Source organism: Tachyglossus aculeatus, chromosome 18 (assembly GCF_015852505.1).
Source record: "Tachyglossus aculeatus isolate mTacAcu1 chromosome 18, mTacAcu1.pri, whole genome shotgun sequence".
Lineage (NCBI taxonomy): Eukaryota > Metazoa > Chordata > Mammalia > Monotremata > Tachyglossidae > Tachyglossus > Tachyglossus aculeatus.
In genome coordinates this window covers 39,522,391-39,540,423 of record NC_052083.1, presented here as the reverse complement: position 1 = coordinate 39,540,423, position 18,033 = coordinate 39,522,391, and the positions used below count along the sequence as shown (strand labels likewise).

Below are 18,033 nucleotides of genomic sequence, written 5' to 3'. Positions count from 1 at the left end.
GCGGCCTTGGACAGGGAGGTGGGCTCTCAAATCAGTGGGGATGGTCATTATTATTTATTATTATTATTTGATGGCATTTGTTAAGCACTTGAGCACAGGGGCATGTACAAAATACTCTGATTGGACACAATCCCTGTCCCACAGGGGGCTCACAGGGTCACAAATGAGGAAACTGAAGCCTGGGGAATAATACTAATAATGATATTTGTTAAGTGCTTACTATGTGCAAAGCACTGTTCTAAGAGCTGGGGGGATGCAAGGTGATCAGGTTGTCCCACATGGGGCTCACAGTCTTAATCCCCATTTTACAGATGAGGGAACTGAGGCACAGAGAAGTTAAGTGACTGGCCCAAAGTCACACAACTGACAATTGGCTGAGCTGGGATTTGAACCCATGATATCTGACTCCAAAGCCCGGGCTCTTTCCACTGAGCCATGCTGCTTCTAGTGACTTGGCAGGGTCACACAGCAGACAAGTGGCAGAGCTGGGATTAGAGCCCAGACCTGCTGTCTTTCCACTAGGCTATGTAATAATATTACACTTAGAACAGTGCCTGGCACATAGTAAGCACTTAACAAATGCATTATTAGTAGTAGTAGTATCATTACAATTGACCAATCAGTGGTTTGTATAGAGCAGCTTGAACTCCTACATACTGAGTGCTAGGCCCCCTACTAAACCCTGGCAAAGTAGAATGGAGACCTTGGCCACTTCTGTCAGTGGTGTGGCCTAGTAAATAGAGCACGGTCCTGAGAGCCAGAAGGACCTGGGTTCTAATCGCGGCTCCACCATTTGCCTGTTGTGTGACATGGGCAAGTCACTTCACTTCCCTAGGCTTCAGTTTCCTCACCTGCAAAATGGGGAGTCGATAAATATTCTCCCGCCTACTTAGGATGTAGGCCCTATGTGGAGCCTGATTATCTTGGATCTACCCCAGCACTTAGTATCATCATCATCATAAATCGTATTTATTGAGCACTCACTGTGTGCAGAGCACTGTACTAAGCGCTTGGGAAGTACAAGTTGGCAACATATAGAGACAGTCCCTACCCAACAGTGGGCTCACAGTCGAAAAGTACAGTGCTTAGTGCATGGTAAGCACTTAAGGAATACCATTATTATTATTATTGTTATACTCTGAGCTCCTTGAGGGCAGGGATTGTATTCTCCCAAGCACTCAGGACAGTGTTCCACACAAAATATCCCAGGGAAGAGCTCCTTTTCCCTGCATAACTCCCCAAAATCCTTAAGGGGGATGACTCTTGTATTCCCAAGTGCTTAATACAGTGCTCTGCACACAGTAAGCACTCAATAAGTACCACTGACTGATGTTCCTGTTGCAGGGAGAATGTTTTTATCTGATTTTTTAATGGTATTTGTTAAGCGTTTGCTATGCGACAGACACTTGACTAAGCGCTAAGGTAGGTACAGGCTAGTCAGGTTGAACCCAGTCCATGTCTCACATGGGGCTCCTAGTCTTAATTTTTACAGGTGAGGTAACTGAGGCACAGAGAGGTTAAGTGAATTGCCCAAGGTCACAGAGCAGACAAGTGGTGGAGCCGGGAGTAGAACCCACTTTCTTCTCACGCCGCTCTGTTGCCGACCGGAGGCAAACTGGACTTCTGGGAAGGAACCTGGAGAGTCCAGAGAAACCCGTCCCGCCTGGCGGCTCATACGGGTCTGGGAGGGGGAGTTTGTGGGGTTGCCATGGTTACCCTGGTTGCCGGGCTGTGGAATCTGCTTCCCCGGAGAGGCTTTGAGATGAAGAAAAGTGCTTTGCCCCTGACTTTCGCCCGGAGTACTTCAAAACCCACTTGCTGTGTGACCTTGGGAGAGGCTCTTGACCTCTCTGGGCCCCAGCTTCCCCGACCTAGCGCAGTCCCCTCCCCCACCTCCACCCCTTGGGCCATCGCTCTCTGGGGGTAACGCTAGTCGCGGTGGAAGTAGCTTGGCTTAGTGGAAAGAGCACGGGCCGGAGAGTCAGAGAACCTGGGTTCAAATCCTGGCTCTGCCTCTTGCCTGCTCTGCGATCTTGGGCAAGTCACTTCACTTCTCTTTTCCCCAGTTACCTCATATGCAAAATGGGGATTAAAACTGTGAGCCCCATGTGGGTTATGGACTATGTCCAACCTGATTATCTTGCATCTACCCCAGGGCTTACTGCAGTGTCTGGCACATAATAAGTGCTTAACAAATACCATTATAAAAAAGCCCACCCCTGGTTCCATCAACGAGTGGGACTCTTTGAACCGAACCCCTTCGCTCACAACCTTCCTGGGAGGCCCGCCCGTGGCAGGATGCCGGCCCGAAATTCCCTGCAGCCATCTGGGTAAGTCAGGGCTTCATCCCTGGGCAGGGTGGCGGGCGTCTCGGAATCATAACGACCGCACGAGGTCTGCGTGGGGATGGCCAGAGTCTCCGGGTGAACCCAGCTCTCTCTGAAAACACGTATCCCCGGCACCAGGCAAGGGCCCAAAACTCGGGCCCATCTCACCCGGGGTGAACAATGCCAAGGTTTCCCCCAGGGCTGGTCCACCCACCTGGCCACCCACTCCGAGGCCGTGCCCCAGGTGGCAGCTGTGTGTGCACAGCTCCGGGGCCCCCCAGAGCCGTACCCGGCAGTGGGCCTTCCCAAGGACAGCCCTCCAACCCCCCAGATATTTGCTCAGCTCGGCGTTGTCGGGGTGCCCGGCGAGCATCCGAGCCGGCCTATCACCTTGGCGACCGAAGGCTGCGTCCGAGAGGACGCGAAGCCTGTCTCTAGGCCTTTCAGGCAGCGTGGGTAGCCGAGTCAGATGGCTGAAGGCTCTCGTCCCCCTAGAAAGAAAGGGGCTTCTTGTTTTTTTTAAAAAAAAAATATTTGCGAAGTGCTTACTGTGTGCCAGGCCCTGTTCTAAGCGTTGGGGTAGATACAAGCTAATCAAGTTGGATACAGTCCCTGTTCAATGTGAGGCTCCCAGTTTTGATCCCCATTGTACAGATGAGGTAACTGAGGCTTGGAGAATAATAATAATGGTATTTGTAAAGCACTCACTATGTGACAAGCATTGCACTAAGCAAGGGGTAGATACAAGCTAATCAGGTTGGATGTAGTCCCTGTCTACGGGAGGCTCACAGTCTTAATCCCTATTTTATAGATGAGGTAACCGAGGCCCGGAGAATAATAATAATAATAGTAATAATAATGATGATACTAGTTAAGCGCTTACTCTGTATCAAGCACTATACTAAGTGCCGGGGTGGATACAAGCTAATCAGATTGGACACAATCCCTGCCCCATGCGAAGCTCACAGTCTCATTTTACGGATGAGGTCACAGAGGCCCGGAGACGTGAAGTGACTTGCCCGAAGTGACCTGGCAGACAGGTGGTGGAGTCTGGATTAGAACCCAGGGCCTTTGGACTACCAGGCCTATGCTCTACCCATTAGGTTATGCTGCTTCTCAGTTTTCAAGGATCGTCCCGTTAGAGGGAGACCGCGTGGACCCTTTTTCCCCCACACACCCCGGCAGGGTGAGCCCCACATGACTTTTGTGGACATGGTGTAAAATAGCTCTATTGTAAATGCGGTCTATAAAACCCGAGCTTCTACTCAGAAACTTATGTCACACTTAAATGTGGTCAGCACAGTATTCTTTCACTAGATCTATAAAGGACGATGACATGATTTATTGGTGTGTAATTTGACTGTGCAGCAAACACGCTTTGCCCCACTGAAATTAACTGCTTCCCAGAAGGTGTTTTTTCTTGGCTTCAAAGAAATTCCAGGTGAAAGTCAAAGGCGTTTTTTCCATAGTTACCCTTTGCTGGGTGCAAAGGTTTATGGCGGCCCTTCCCGTCAGAGCACTCCACTGGGAAGTGAGCACTTTGGAGGCCATTGAGCACTTTTGGGAGCACCTCCACTGGGAGAACAATCCCCAGGAGGAGGAGGAGGAGAGGCAAAGTGGCGTGATCTAGCAGAAAAAGCAAGGGCCTGAGAGTCAGAGGTCCTGGGTTTTAATTCCGGCTCTGCCACTGGTCTGCAGCGTGTCCCCGTACAAGTCATTTCATTTCTCCATGCCTCAGTTATCTCATCTGGAAAAGAGGCTGTGAATCGCACGTGGGACATGGACTGTGTCCAACCTGATGAGCTTGTATTTACTTCAGCACTTAGTACAAGTGCCTGGCACTAGTAAACTAGTTCCAAATAAATGCCATTATTGTTATTATTATTATTGTACTTCCCAAGCGCATAGTACAGTGCTCTGCACACAGTATGCACCCAATAAATACAATTGAATTAATGAATAAATGCTTAACAGATACCATTAAAAAAAAGCAAATCCTGCCCTCGAGGCTCTTACATTTGAGTTGGGAAATGAGCAGGTGGTCAGTCAGTCAGTTGTATTTATTGAGCGCTTACTGTTTGCAGAGCACTGTACAAAGCATTTCAGAGAGTACAGTAGAACAGTAAACAGACACATTCCTTGCCCACAACAAGCTTACAGCCTAGAGGGGGAGACAGACATTAATGTCAATTAAATAAATTACAGAAGCCATTTCTTTAGTTAAGAGAGTTAGGGAATCCACACCCCCAAGTCAGTGGAGAGCCAAACCCCAAGAAGTCCACTGAGGGTCGGGGTGCTGAGGACCTGATCTGCCCAGGATTTGGTTGGGGAGAGGGTGCTATGCAAGGAATCCTTCCTGGAGAAGGGGCCCTGAAGGTAGTCTTCCATATTTCCCCCATTTCTTCAGCAAGTGCGCCTCTTTGCCTTTTACTAACTCGCCTCCAGGCCACCATAATAAGAATTGTCTGCTGGATGACCTTGGACACGTCACTTAACCGAGGTCACAACCTCAGTTACCTCATCTGTAAAATGGGGATAAAAATTGTGAGCCTGATGTGGGCAGGGACTGTGTCCAAACTGATTAGCTTGTATCCACTCTAGCACTTAGTACAGTGCTTGACATAGTAAGCACTTTAAAAATACCATAAAAGCACCTGATCTCTCATTTATGAGAAGCAGCGTGGTGTAGTGGATAGAGCCTGGGCCTGAGAGTCAGAAGGTCATGGGTTCTAATTTTGGCTCCACCACTTGTCTGCTGTATGACCTTGGGCAAGTCACTTGATTTCTCTGGGCCTCATTTCCTTCATCTGTACAATGGAGATTGAGACTGTGACCTCCACGTGGGACAGAGACTGTGTCCAACCAGATTTGCTTGTATCCACCCCAGCACGTAGTACAGTGCCTGTTACATAGTAAGCTCTTAACAAATGCTATATTTATTTTATTTTACTTATATATCTCCTATGTGCAGAGCTCCTGACTGAGTGCTTGGGAGAGTCCAACAGAACAGATTCAGGGCTTTCTACATGCCAAGCACTGTGCTGAGTGCTGGGGTAGACAGAGGAGAATCAGATCAGCCCTGCCCTCCACGAGGCTCCCAGTATAAGAGGGAGGGAGAGCAGGGGTATTATTCCCATTATACACAGCAGGCCAGGGGCGGAGCCGGGACTACCCCTGAGCCTGCCGCAGATGCTAACACATGGGCATATACTTTCACAAATGCAAACAAACACACACAAACACAAGTGTGTTCATGGAGGGTACGTATGTACATGTGTGCACTCACCCCATGCCCTCAGAGACCCAGCCACGCTCATCCCCCTGCACCGTGGTGCTCTCCCGACCCCTTTCTGGCATGGTGGGAATGGTGGCTGGGTTCCAGACCCTTCGCTCTCACTTCTGCCTAGGTGGTCCCGGCTGTGCCAAGACGGGTGTGCCGGGAGCAGGGGATTTCAGGGCCGGGACTCAGCTCCCCTCTGAGCCAGGGTTGGAGGAAGCGCAGGGCGACCCCTCAGGGCCGTGGGGAGGCGGGGGAGAGATGGGAGGAGACAGGGAGAGATGGGAAGAGGGGAGAAGTAGAAAGAGTTGGGTGGAGGCAGGGAGAGGTGGAGGAGAGATGGGGACAGGTTGGGAGAGATGGAGAGAGGGGAGAGGTGGGGAGAGGTGGGGGACATGAGGAGATACGGAGAGATGGCAAGAAGCAAGAGGTGGAGACAGGTGGGGAGAGATGGGGAGAGACGAAAAGTTAGGGGGAGATGGGAAAAGGGGGGACAAGGAGACAGGTGGGGAGAGATGCCAGGGAGACAGGGAGAGATGGGAAGAGATGTGGAGAGATGGGGGAAGTGGGGGGAGATGTGGAGAAATGGGGAGGCAGGGAGAGATGGGAAGAGGGTAGAGGTGGAGACAGGAGGGGAGAAATGTGGGGGAGACAGGGAGAGATGGGAAGAGGGGAGAGGTGGAGACAGGTGGGAAGACATGGGGAGAGGGAGAGATGGGGAGAGACGGGAAGAGCGATGAGGTGCAGCTAGAACAGGGGAGACAGGACAAGATGGGGAAAGAGGGAGAGATGGGAAGAGAGAGGTGGGGATAGGCCGGAGACTGGGAGAGAGGGAAGAGGCAGCCGGCCCACCCCCCTGCCTTCACACTCCTCAGCCCACTCTCCCTTCCTCTCTCTCTTCCTCCCTCAGGCCAGGGTCGGCTGGTACAGCTGTTTCTGGGATTTCCCCACAATCAGGATGAATCTATCACGGGTACGGTTGGCCAGGCGGGTGGGATCAGAACCCTCAGAGCCCCCAGGTCTAGCTGGGGCAGAATCTCTGGGGACCCCGTGGGTGGCGCCCCTAAACCCTCCTGTCCAATGCAGTTTCCCCCAACAACACAGCCACACTGGGAGGGCTTCCGCCTTCTCCGGAAGGGCTCCAGAATGGTCCCTCAATCGGGGTCTCCCTGCCCGGCTGGAGGGAGGCAGAGAGGCTGCAGGTCCCGTGCCCCCGGTTCCTCCCAGAGACACTGAGCACCCCACGATTGTGGCTGGAGGTGGGGAGGAGGAGTCGTTCGGTGGGAGCACGTGTTTTTGTATGTGTGTGAGTGTGTGTGTGTGTGTGTGTGTGTGTGTGTGTGTGTGTTTGTGCGCAGGCGTACATCCTTGCCCACAAGAGGCAGCCACTGCCTGGAGCGGGATTCTGTAGATGCCGGACTGCCACAGGCTGGATTTCCTCAGAACAGGCAGCCGGGCACTCTGTCATTTGCAGAGCATCTGTCTTGAGCATCTTCTGTGTGCAGAACACTGTCCCGAGTCCCTACTGAGGACAAAGTAATAATAATAATAATTCTGGTATTTGTTGAGTGCTTACTATTTGCAAAGCACTGTTCTACTTTATTGTATCAAGCAATGCGGCCTAGTGGAAAGAACCCGGACCTGGGAGTTGCAGGAACTGGGCTCTAATCCTGGCTCCACCACTTGCATGCTGGATGACTTTGGGCAAGTCTACTTCTCATGACCTCAGTTTCCTCATCTGCAAAACGGGGATTCAATACCTGTTCTCCCTCATCATCATCATCAATCGTATTTATTGAGCGCTTACTGTGTGCAGAGCACTGTGCTAAGCGCTTGGGAAGTACAAGTTGGCAACATATAGAGACAGTCCCTACCCAATAGTGGGCTCACAGTCTGAAAGGAGGACTTTTAGACTGAAGGTCCTGGTAGGACAGGTAACGAGTCTGATCTGATTGTATTGTTACTGAGCACCTAGTAAGAGCCTCATGAAGACTATGCCAAGCACCAGGCCTGAGCCTCCTCCTGAACCCGGCCACGGAGCGGTCCAGGGGTGTCCATGGACATTTGGCCTGGGCAACCGGGCGCTCAAGCGGGGAAGTTCCGAGATGTGTGAGCCCACTGTTGGGTAGGGACTGTCTCTATGTGTTGCCAATTTGTACTTCCCAAGCGCTTAGTACATGCTCTGCACATAGTAAGCGCTCAATAAATACGATTGATGATGACGATGATGATGATGTGGGGCAAGGCATTGCATAGTGGATAGAGCATGGGCCTGAGATTCAGAAGATCATGGGTTCTAATCCCGACTCTATCTTGACACACACATGCTCGCACACCCTCACCCTCACATGCACTCACACAGACACACACACATTCACACACATGGTCACTGAAGGGTTGTTTCATAAACACAAAAATGAGTTCGTGTTGATGGATCTCCCCTCCCTCTTCTCTTCGCACCCTCTCCCCCATGTTGTCATTTCCCCCCACACACACACACACATTCTCTCTCTCTCTCTCTCTCACTTTCTCTCTCACTCCTTCTGGACGTAAACCTCCCTTTCATGAATAAATCTATCCTCCTCCAGGCAGTCCTGGGGCTTGGGTTGCCTCAAAGCAGCTGGGCCGGACCAGGCTTTATAACACTGGGAACACAGTTTGGTTTCATCACCCACCAACTTTTAAAAATATCACAGTCCTGCCGAGAGTCCCCTGGAAAGATTCCTCCTTTCCCCCCACCCGCCTTTCCCCTGTCCCTCCATCCCCTGTCATTCCCTAGTAATAATTGTGGTATTTGTTAGGTTTCTGTACGGAGAGCTGCAGTAAAGAGAATCATTCATGCATTCATTAATTTGTTCGATCATATTTATTGAGCACTTACAGTGTGTATTTTTGGGAGTACAACACAACAATAAACAGACACAGTCCCCGCCCGACACAGGATTCACAGTCTAAGGGGGAGGGAGAACAGGTATCAAATCTCCATTTTCCAGATGAGGAATCGGAGAAACGGAGGAGTTGAGTGACTTGTCCAAGGTCACACAGCAAGGACGTGGTGAAGTCACTTCACTTCTCTGTGCCTCAGTTGCCTCACCTGTAAAATGGGGATCGAGACTGTGAGCCCCACATGGGACATGGACTGTGTCCAACCTGATTAGCTTGTATCTACCCCAGTGCTTAATACCGTGCCTGGCACATAGGAAGAGCATAACAACTACCATTAAAAAAAAAAAAAGGAGCTAGGATTGGAACCCACTAGCCCATGATACTTCCCTAATTCTGAGATTTGGTTAAAAGCTCATTGTTTGGCCATCTTGATGATAATGATAGTAGTCATGGTATTTGTTACGACCTATATCAGCTTTGACTCCCCCCCCCACCACCTTCCCAGTCTGTTCATCCCCCTGCCCACGGTGTTGGCGACTCTGAGCTTTGGCACTTGGGCTCAACCAAGGCAGCAAGAACGAAATTCCTCCCAGCCCATAGTGCCTCCATGTGACACTGAGAGCTCCACATGACACTGAGAGCTCTGGGCTTCAACCGCACCTGCCCGAGGGCGGAGGACAAGCTCTGCTGTCACTAGGTGCTCAGTACGGTGCTCTACAATGCCCAACCCAGTGCTCTGCACAAAGTCGGTGCTCCTTCCAGCACTCTGCACATAGTAGGTGCCCAGTCCAGCGCTCTGCATGTGGTTGGCGTGGTAGCATATAATGGAAATAAAATAAGTTTTCAGGACTCCAGTAGCCCACCATCTAATGAGGTGCTCTCTCCCCTAGGCCACACTTGTCTCCTTGTGGGAAAACCAAGGCTTCACACCCCCCCCATGCCCACTGTCCTTCCCTGCTCCCTGATGGTGTGGGCACCTTTGCACCCTGGGATAAATGGATCTGATTCTTTTAATGGTCAGGGCCATTAATCCATCAACAATTAGCAAGGAATCGGCAAACACCCTGATTAATGATTACTGGCTGGAGGGGGAGAGGGTCATAGTCTACGCCCTCTGTCCCCTAATATGCCCCGAGAACCTCTCCCAACACCCCCCACCCCCCTCACCCCCAGTCAGCCCCAGGACCAGTGGGGGCAGGGTGGGGGAGAGGGGCCTGGAGCCTTCTCCCACTAACCTTCTCGACCGGTCCGGAACTCCTGGACCAGAAAGAGGGAGTTCATAATAATAATAATAATTTTTATGGTACTTGTTAAGCACTTAATATGTGCCAAGCACTGTTCTAAACACTGAAGTAGATACGAGTTAATCAGTTTGGGCACAGTCCCTGTTCCACATGGGCCTCGCCCTCTTAAATCCCCATTTTACAGATGAGGGAACCGAGTCCCAGGGAAGTGAAGCGACTTGCTCAAGATCACACAGTGGACTTGAGGAAGAGCTGGGATTAGAACCCAGGTCCTTCTGTCTCCCATGCCAATGCGTTGGGCACTAGACGACACTGCTCACTCAAAGGATCCAGTTTAAACCGTTTCAATTACGAGATTGCTTTTAAACGTTGGTGCTGTCCCAGGCCCCTGCCCCAGCCTTACCTCCCGCCCCCTCCAAACCCTCCGCCCTCAGTTCCTGGGTTTCCTGGGCCCCTGAAAATCCATACAGCTTGGACCAGTCACCCCTGAACAAGGCTTATTGATGGCGCCTCGAGCCCTTTCAGCTTTTGATAGGGGCTTTTGATAATATCCAAGGCATGATTGATCCCTTTGTGATCTGTGCCCCCGGCCTGAGGCTCAGATTCCAACCCCCCACCCCCCCCAACCCTGTACACCCCCCGGGGCCTTTCCTTCTCCCCCTGTCCTGGAAAAATGCCTGCCTTATTTATTTACATCTTGTCCAGAAAGGGACCGAGGTAACCCAGGTGCAGACTGAGGCTTTGTGTCGTGTCAGGGCTGGTGGTGGGTTTTAAGTTGCCCGGTCTGCCAGCCGGACCCAAGCCCTTCTCTGAACAAAGGCTGCCCATTGGGCTCCCCCCAGAGAGCCCTTCTGCTGGAGAGAAAGCGAGTCCCTGGACTGAGGGGTCCTAGTGCCAGCCCTGCCTGCAGCCTTTTGTGTGACTTCAGCCAAGTTCCTCAACCAATCAATCAGTTGTATTTATTGAGCGCTTACTGCCTGCAGGACAGTTGGGAGAGCACAATATAACAATGTAAGGGACACATTTCCTGCCCACAATGAGCTTCCAGTCTAGCTGGGGAGACAGACATCGATATAAAGAAATAAATTATGGATGTGGACATGAGCTGTGGGGCTGAGGGAGAGGTGAATAAACTGAGCAGATCAGGGTGGCGCAGAAGGGAGTGGGAGACAAGAAAATGAGGCCTCTAGACTGGAAGCTCATTGTCGGCAGGGAATGTGTCTGTTTATTGTTATATTGTACTGCTCTGCATACGGTAAGTGCTCGGTAAATACAGTGAATGAATGAATGTATGGCCTCTTGGAGATGTGCCTTAGGTAAGGCTCTGAAGTGGGGGAAGAGCAATTGTCTGTCTGGTATGAAGAGGGAGGGCATTCCAGGCCAGAGGCAGGACGTGGGCGAGATAGACGAGATTGAGGTATAGTGAGAAGGTTGGCATTGGAGGAGCGAGGTATGTGGGCTGGGTTGGAGAAGGAGAGCAGCAAGGTGAGGTAGGAAGGGGCAAGGTGATTGAGTGAATCTCTCTGGGCCTCAGCGTCCTCCTTCTTAAAGTGGAGATAAGATCCCCACTCCTCCCTTCCTCCCTCTCTTCCCCCCCAGAATGATAACAACCATAATAATAATGGTGATGATAGCGTGGCATTTATTAAGAGCTGAAATGGACCAAGAGGCGGGGGCAGCGGGCCCTGTTTGGCCGTAGGCCACGGGTGACCCCTCCCCCGGCTTCCGCTGCTCCCGGATGGAGGGGGACGGGCGGACGCGGGGGGACCTGGAACCCCGGCGTCCGGGGGAGCAGGCAGACCGCTCCCTTGCGGAAGTCTGGGCGCCCCCGCCCCAGTGCTGGGAACTTGGGGTGCCATAAAGGGTGATTTATGGAGAGTTCTCAGAACAGGTGGAATTCCAGCTGGCTGGAGAATCCTTTCCCAGCCAAAGGAAGGCTGAGGTAACTCCCCCAGAGAGCCCAGCCTTATTGAAGTCTCCTCCTCCTCCTCCTCCTCCTCCTCCTTCTCCTTCTTCTCCTTTTCCTCCTCCTCCTCCTCTTCCTTCTCCTCTTTACCCTCTGCCTCTCTTCTTCCTCCCTTTTCTCTCTTCCTCCTCCTCTGCCTCTTCCTCCTCCCCCCCCCCCCACCCCCAACCAGAGCTGGGGCCTACCAGGCTGGACACTGGGCTTCCACAGTCTCCCACCATGAGCCCATCCAGCTGCACCGGCCCTTATGGAAGCCACCGTGGCCAGCTCCTATGGCTGGCTCCTCTCTCCATTTGCCCTGGGAGCCCTGTGTCCTCCCCTGAGTCCTCTCCCTGGCCTGGAATGCCCTCCCTCTGCATATCCGCCAAGCTAGCTCTCTTCCTCCCTTCAAAGCCCTACTGAGAGCTCACCTCCTCCAGGAGGCCTTCCCAGACCGAGCCCCCTCCTTCCTCTCCCCTTCCTCCCCCTCCCCCCGCCTTACCTCCTTCCCCTATGTTTGTACGTATTTATTACTCTATTTATTTATTTTATTTGTACATATTTATTCTATTTATTTTATTTTGTTAATATGTTTTGTTTTGTTGTCTGTCTCCCCCTTCTAGACTGTGAGCCCGCTGTTGGGTAGGGACCGTCTCTATATGTTGCCAACTTGTACTTCCCAAGTGCTTAGTACAGTGCTCTGCACACAGTAAGCGCTCAATAAATACGACTGAATGAATGAATGAATGAATGAATGAATGTGGCATCCCTGGCGCCTTCACATCTGCGAGGGATGTAAGAGCTGGGCCCCAATTTCTCCACCCATGAAATGGGGTTTCTTAGCCGCAGAACCTAGCAGACCGAGTGTGGGAATCTGAAGCCCTGGGTTCTAGTGCTGGCCCTGCCACTGGCCTGCTGTGTGACTTTGGGCAAGCCACTGAACCTCTCTGAGCCTCCATTTTCCATCTGTACAATGGGGAGAAGATCCCCACTTTTCCTCTTAGAGTGTGAGCTCCTGGCGGGACTATCTGTTTCTACCCCAGCGCTGAGCGTGATTCATAGCGTAGAATAGGAGCCATTAATACCATCATCGTTATTGTCATTAATTGCCTCAATTTTGTCCTCACAACATCCCTAAGAGGGACAGGCAGTAGTATCTCCAGTTACCTTGAGGAAACTGACCCAGAGAAGGTAGGTGACTGGCCCCAGGGCACACAGCAGGGCAGGGGCAGAGTCAGGACTAGAATTCAGGTCCCCTCTGTCTCAACAGCCCCTGCTCTGGATACCCCTCTGCTCGTGGGTGGGCACGGTTGGGCCGACCCATCCTGTAGAGGACACTTCATGGTCCTGGTGTTTAGTGTTAATACGGGAAGTCTTGCTGGAGGAAGTGGTGGGATTCCAGGAAGCTCTGAGAAAGATGGGGAAAGCCAGAGGCTTGTGGATTTGGAGAAGGAGGGAGTTACAGGCCGGGAGAGTGGCAATGGAGTGGAGGCAGGAGAGTTGAGAGAGCGAGGCTCTGGAGGGGCTAAGAGGGTGGGCCGGGGGTCGGTGGATGGGGAGGAGAGAGAGCGGATGGGGCAGTGAGGTGTGGGGAGAGGGAAGGGAGTTTGCCCGTGCCCAAAGGCAGAGCTCTTGCTGTGTTTCCTCTGTGATTCCTGTCAACCGCTGAACATAAACATTGTGTTGCAGGCTCCGTTGGGGGGCCTGCACAGACAGAAGTTTTTCCAAATGGCCGGTGACTCCAGATTCCGGAGATGGAGAGAAGGAGCTGGGCCCCTGCAGAGCCTCGCAGCAGGGAGATGGAGATGGGGGTGCTCGGAGCCTGGCCGGGCCACCTCTCATTCCATCGTCACAGTGCGTGCAGGACACCTACCTCCCAAGTCAATTCAAATAAATCGTATTTACTGAACGCTTACTGTGTGCGAGGCACTATACTAAGTGCTTGGGAGAGTAAAATATGCCAATGAACAGACACATTCTCTGCCCTCAATGAACTTACAGTCTAGAGAAATAGACAGACCTTAATGTATATAAATTAATGACTGATATGAACATAAGTGCTGTGGGGCTGGGAGAGGGGATGAATAAAGGGAGCAAGTCAGGGCATTGCAGAAGGGAGTGGGAGAAGAGGAAAGAGGGGCGTAGTCAGGGAAGGCCTCTTGGAGGAGATGTGACTTTGAAGTGGGGATGGAGGGGAGAGTAGTTGTTGAATGTGAGGAGGGAGGGCGTTCTAGGCCAGAGGAAGGATGCGGGTGAGGGGGTCAGTGGCGAGAGAGACAGATCGAGGTACAGTGAGAAAGTTAGCATTAGGGGAGTGAAGTGTACGGGCTCTTTGATTGTAAGTTCCTCCAGGGCAGGGAACTGTGGCTTCTACTTACATTGCCATAGCACAGCACTTTGCAAACAGCAGGCACCCAGTCCCTTCCCTAGCCAGCACAGCGGAGTGGAGGGGCTGTTTCTGTCACATGTGGGGAACCCTTGGTGGGAAGGGAGGGAGGAAGATTCGAACCCTAATAATCCCTCATCATCACGAGGAAATGGCAGCATTCAGCCCGTGCCGACTGCGTGTGGAGCATTGTACTCTGCGCTTAGAGGACATGCCAGGGAAGGAAAAGAAGGGTTCCCAGCCTGTCAGTCAGTGGTATTTACTGAGCATTTACTGTGTTGTATTGAGTACAATAGAACAATAAACAGACACATTCCCTGCCCACAACCAGTTTATGGTCTAGAGTAGGAAACAGACATTAATAGAAAACAGTAAATTACAGATATGGGCCTGGGGAAGCTTCCAGCTGGAGGGAGGCCATAGATAAAATCTGGGGAGTGGGCAGAGGTTGGCTGGGAGGAGACGGGCTTCCCGCAGGACCCGAGGGAGGGAAAGGAGGCGGTTTGGAATGGGATCTGGGGGTTCCGGGGGGTCCGGGCTGAGGGCTTCCCACCGGGCTGTTGCAGGTGCTGTTTGCTCTGAATCAGACCTTGCTGCAGCATGAGAGCCTGCGGGCCGGCAGCCTGCAAATCCCCTACACCACCGAGGACCTCATCAAACACTACAACTGTGGCGACCTCAACGCCGTCATCTTCAACCGCGACACCTCGCAGGTGGGCCCTCCCCGGGGGTCCTCCCCGGGGGACCGGAGGGCTGGGAGGAAGGGGGTAGGGGGCAACGGACAGGCTTCCAGTCCTGCCCATCATCTGCCCATCCTGTGCTCCCAAGCGCTCGGGAGCCAGGTGGTGTCCGTGGAACTTGGGCCGGGGATGGAGAGGATGCAGAGGGGCTACCGGGCCAGCCCAGGCCTATCCGACCTGGGGCTCGGCCTCTGCCAGATCCTTTGGGACTCTGGAAGAACCTTGGTAAGTTGCTTCACTTCTCTCTGCCTCAGTGATCTCATCTGTAAAATGAGGATTGAGACTGTGAGCCCCACATGGGACAGGTAGTGTGTCCAACTCAATTGGCTTGTATCCACCGCTGCGCTTAGTAAAATGCCTCGTGCATAGTAAGTGCTTAACAAATACCATCATATTATCATTAAGGAGCCAAGTGCCTCCCCGCCCTCTGCCCATCAATCCCACCCCTCTCCACCTGGCATCAGACCCTTCCCCATCCCTTTCTCCCCTTCACATAACAATAATGATAATAATAATAATTATGGTATTGGTTAAGTGCTTATTATGTGCCAAATACTGTTCTAAGCACTGGGTTAGGTACAAGGTAATCAGATTGGACACAGTCCCTTTCCCACATGGGGCTTCACCCCCATTTTACAGGTGAGGGAATTGAGGCCAGAGAAGTGAAGTGACTTGCCGAAGGTTGCACAGCAGACATGTGGCAGAGCTGGAATTTAGAACCCTGGTCCTCCGACTCCCGGCCCGAGCTATTTCCACTAGGCCACACTGTGTCCCCTCTCCTCCCTTGGACCATTGGAGTTTCTCGAAGGCGTGGCCCCCAGCCACAAGCAATCAAGATGGGTCTCGGAGCCAAGGTGTCCCCGCAGCGCTTAGGCGGGGGGACGCATAGTGAGGGATCACTGGCTGAACGATCCACTGCAGTCCACCTGACCTCAGTAATGATGATCACTGTGGCAGCTCTTTAGCAGGTACTGTGTGCCAAGCACTGTGCTGAGTGCTGGAGTAGAGACCCGATAATCAGTCCCTGTCCCTGTCCCATACGAGGCTCACAGTCTAAGGGAGAAGGAGGACAGGAGCTTAATCCCCATTTTACAGATGAAGAAACTGAGGCACAGGGAAGTGCCCCAGGTCCCAGAGCAGGTAAGTGGCAGAGCCGGGATTCGGACCCAGGTCTCTTGTCTCCGGGCCCTGCTCTTTCCACTGGACCACACTACCACAGCATTGTGGTTGGCTTCAGGGAGCTGGACCCTCCGCCTGAGAGAGGTGGGGGGAAGGGCCGCTCCGCTCAGCTTCGTGGGTTGTGGCCGGGCTCAGTGGACGGTCCGTTGCCCCGGCAACCCCTAGCCAGGTCAGAAGGGGTCAGTGACGCTGCTTGAGGTGGGGAGGTCCGGTTTGCGGCGGACGGCAGAGGAGGGAGGCGGTGGATTGGCCGCTGGCGGAGAGAGGTCGGACGGAGCCAGCCAGGGCAGAGCGGGGGGGACTGGACCTTGCCGAACGACCCCTGGGGCTTGCCGGGCTAAGACCTCCCTGCTGAGGTCTCACCCCTGAGATCTCTTTGTCCCTTGGCCTGTCCTGGACCTTAGGGTGGCCCCACTTAGCCACTGAGAGTGGACACTGGGAAAGGAAGGGCGACCTTTTCTGGAGAGCCTGCTGGCCTTCCACGCATCCAGTCAGAGTGCTATATGGAGCACCTACTGTGCGCGGAGCACTGAACCCGGCACCTCCTGAGTGCCGGAAGCTGAGATTGCTGATGACGCTGGCCAATGGAGTCCCTCTGGAGTGTCCAGCCTCCTCTCAGGCTTCAGCCTCAGTCCTGGTCAGCCTGGGGAGCAGGCCACTTGGCCCCATTTCAGTTACTGAAGCAGCTCGTCCTCCTCCTTCCATAACCCCTCTTCCCCCTGCTCCCCTTCTTTCCCCTCCTCCTCCTCCTTTCTCCTCCCATAACCCCTCTTCCCACTGCTCCTCTTCCTTCTCAACCTCCTCTTCCTCCACCTCCTCCATCCTTAACCCCTCTTAATAATAATAATAACAATGATGGCATTTCTTAAATGCTTACTATGTGCAAAGCACTGTTCTAAGCGCTGGGGAGGTTACAAGGTGATCAGGTTGTCCCACAGGGGGCTCACGGTCTTCATCCCCACTTTACAGGTGAGGTAACTGAGGCCCAGAGAAGTGAAGTGACTTGCCCAAAGTCACACAGCTGACAAGTGGCGGAGCTGGGATTTGAACCTATGACCTCTGACTCCAAAGCCTGGGCTCTTTCCACTGAGCCACGCTGCTTCTCCCCTCTTCCCCCTCTTCCCCCTCCTCCTTTCTTTTCTTCCTCTGCCTCTTCCTCCTCCCCCTGTTCCTCTACCTCCTTTCATAACTCCTCTTCCCCCCCTTCCTCCTCCTCCTCCTTCTCCTCCCTCTCCCCCTTCCTCCGTCCCTGCCCCCTTGTTCTCTTCATCCCCTTCCTCCTCCTGCTCCTTTGGCAGCCTCACGGCCCCATCTCCGGGCTCGGAGTGCTCAAGTGTTCGCCCAAGCCCCACTGAAGGCAGCGCCTTGCGGGCTGGCGTGGTCCTTTGGCGGCAGCGGTGGCGGCGGCGGCAGGCTTTGGCAGGGTCACCGGGGAGTCTGACGCTGCAGCTTTCACTAGCCAAGGTCCTGGGATGGGCCTGCCGAGCTGCTGTGGAAAAATAAATATTCCCGGAGCCAGCCAGCCAGCCAACAGGCCATCCTCCTGCGTCGCCTGAGAGCCGGAGTCTCGCCTTCCTCGGATGGATCCCTGCTGAGCCCTGTGCTCCACCTGAGACTTAGAGGAGCAGTGTGGGAGAATCCCTGTGGGGGCTTCCAGGGGCCCTCCTGCCTCACCCAAGATCTCACCCGGCATTTCCCCTTGCCCAAGACCAACGCATGGGGTGATGATGATCACGGTATTTGTTAAGCGCTTACTATGTGCCAAGCACTGTTCTAAGCACTGGGGTAGATACAAGGTAATCAGGTTATCTCACATGGGGCTCACAGTCTTAATCCCCATTTTACAGATGAAGTAACTGAGGCACGGAGAAGTGAAGTGACTCGCTCAAGGTCACATGGCAGACAATAATGATAATAATAATAATGATGGCATTCATTAGGCACTTACTATGTGCAAAGCACTGCTCTAAGCCCTGGGGAGGTTACAAGGTGATCAATTTGTCCTGTGGAGGGCTCACAATCCCAATCCCCATTTTACAGATGAGGTAA

At 52.9% G+C, this 18,033-nt stretch overlaps 1 protein-coding gene across 1 annotated transcript in view; it reads left to right on the top strand.

Annotated features, from left to right (window-relative positions):
- Positions 1-18,033, top strand: part of TRABD2B (TraB domain containing 2B) — a 72,053-nt gene that overhangs the window by 28,758 nt on the left and 25,262 nt on the right. Inside the window, 1 exon segment of the mRNA XM_038760149.1 lies at positions 14,632-14,778. Within this exon segment, the coding sequence (XP_038616077.1) occupies positions 14,632-14,778 (147 nt within the window).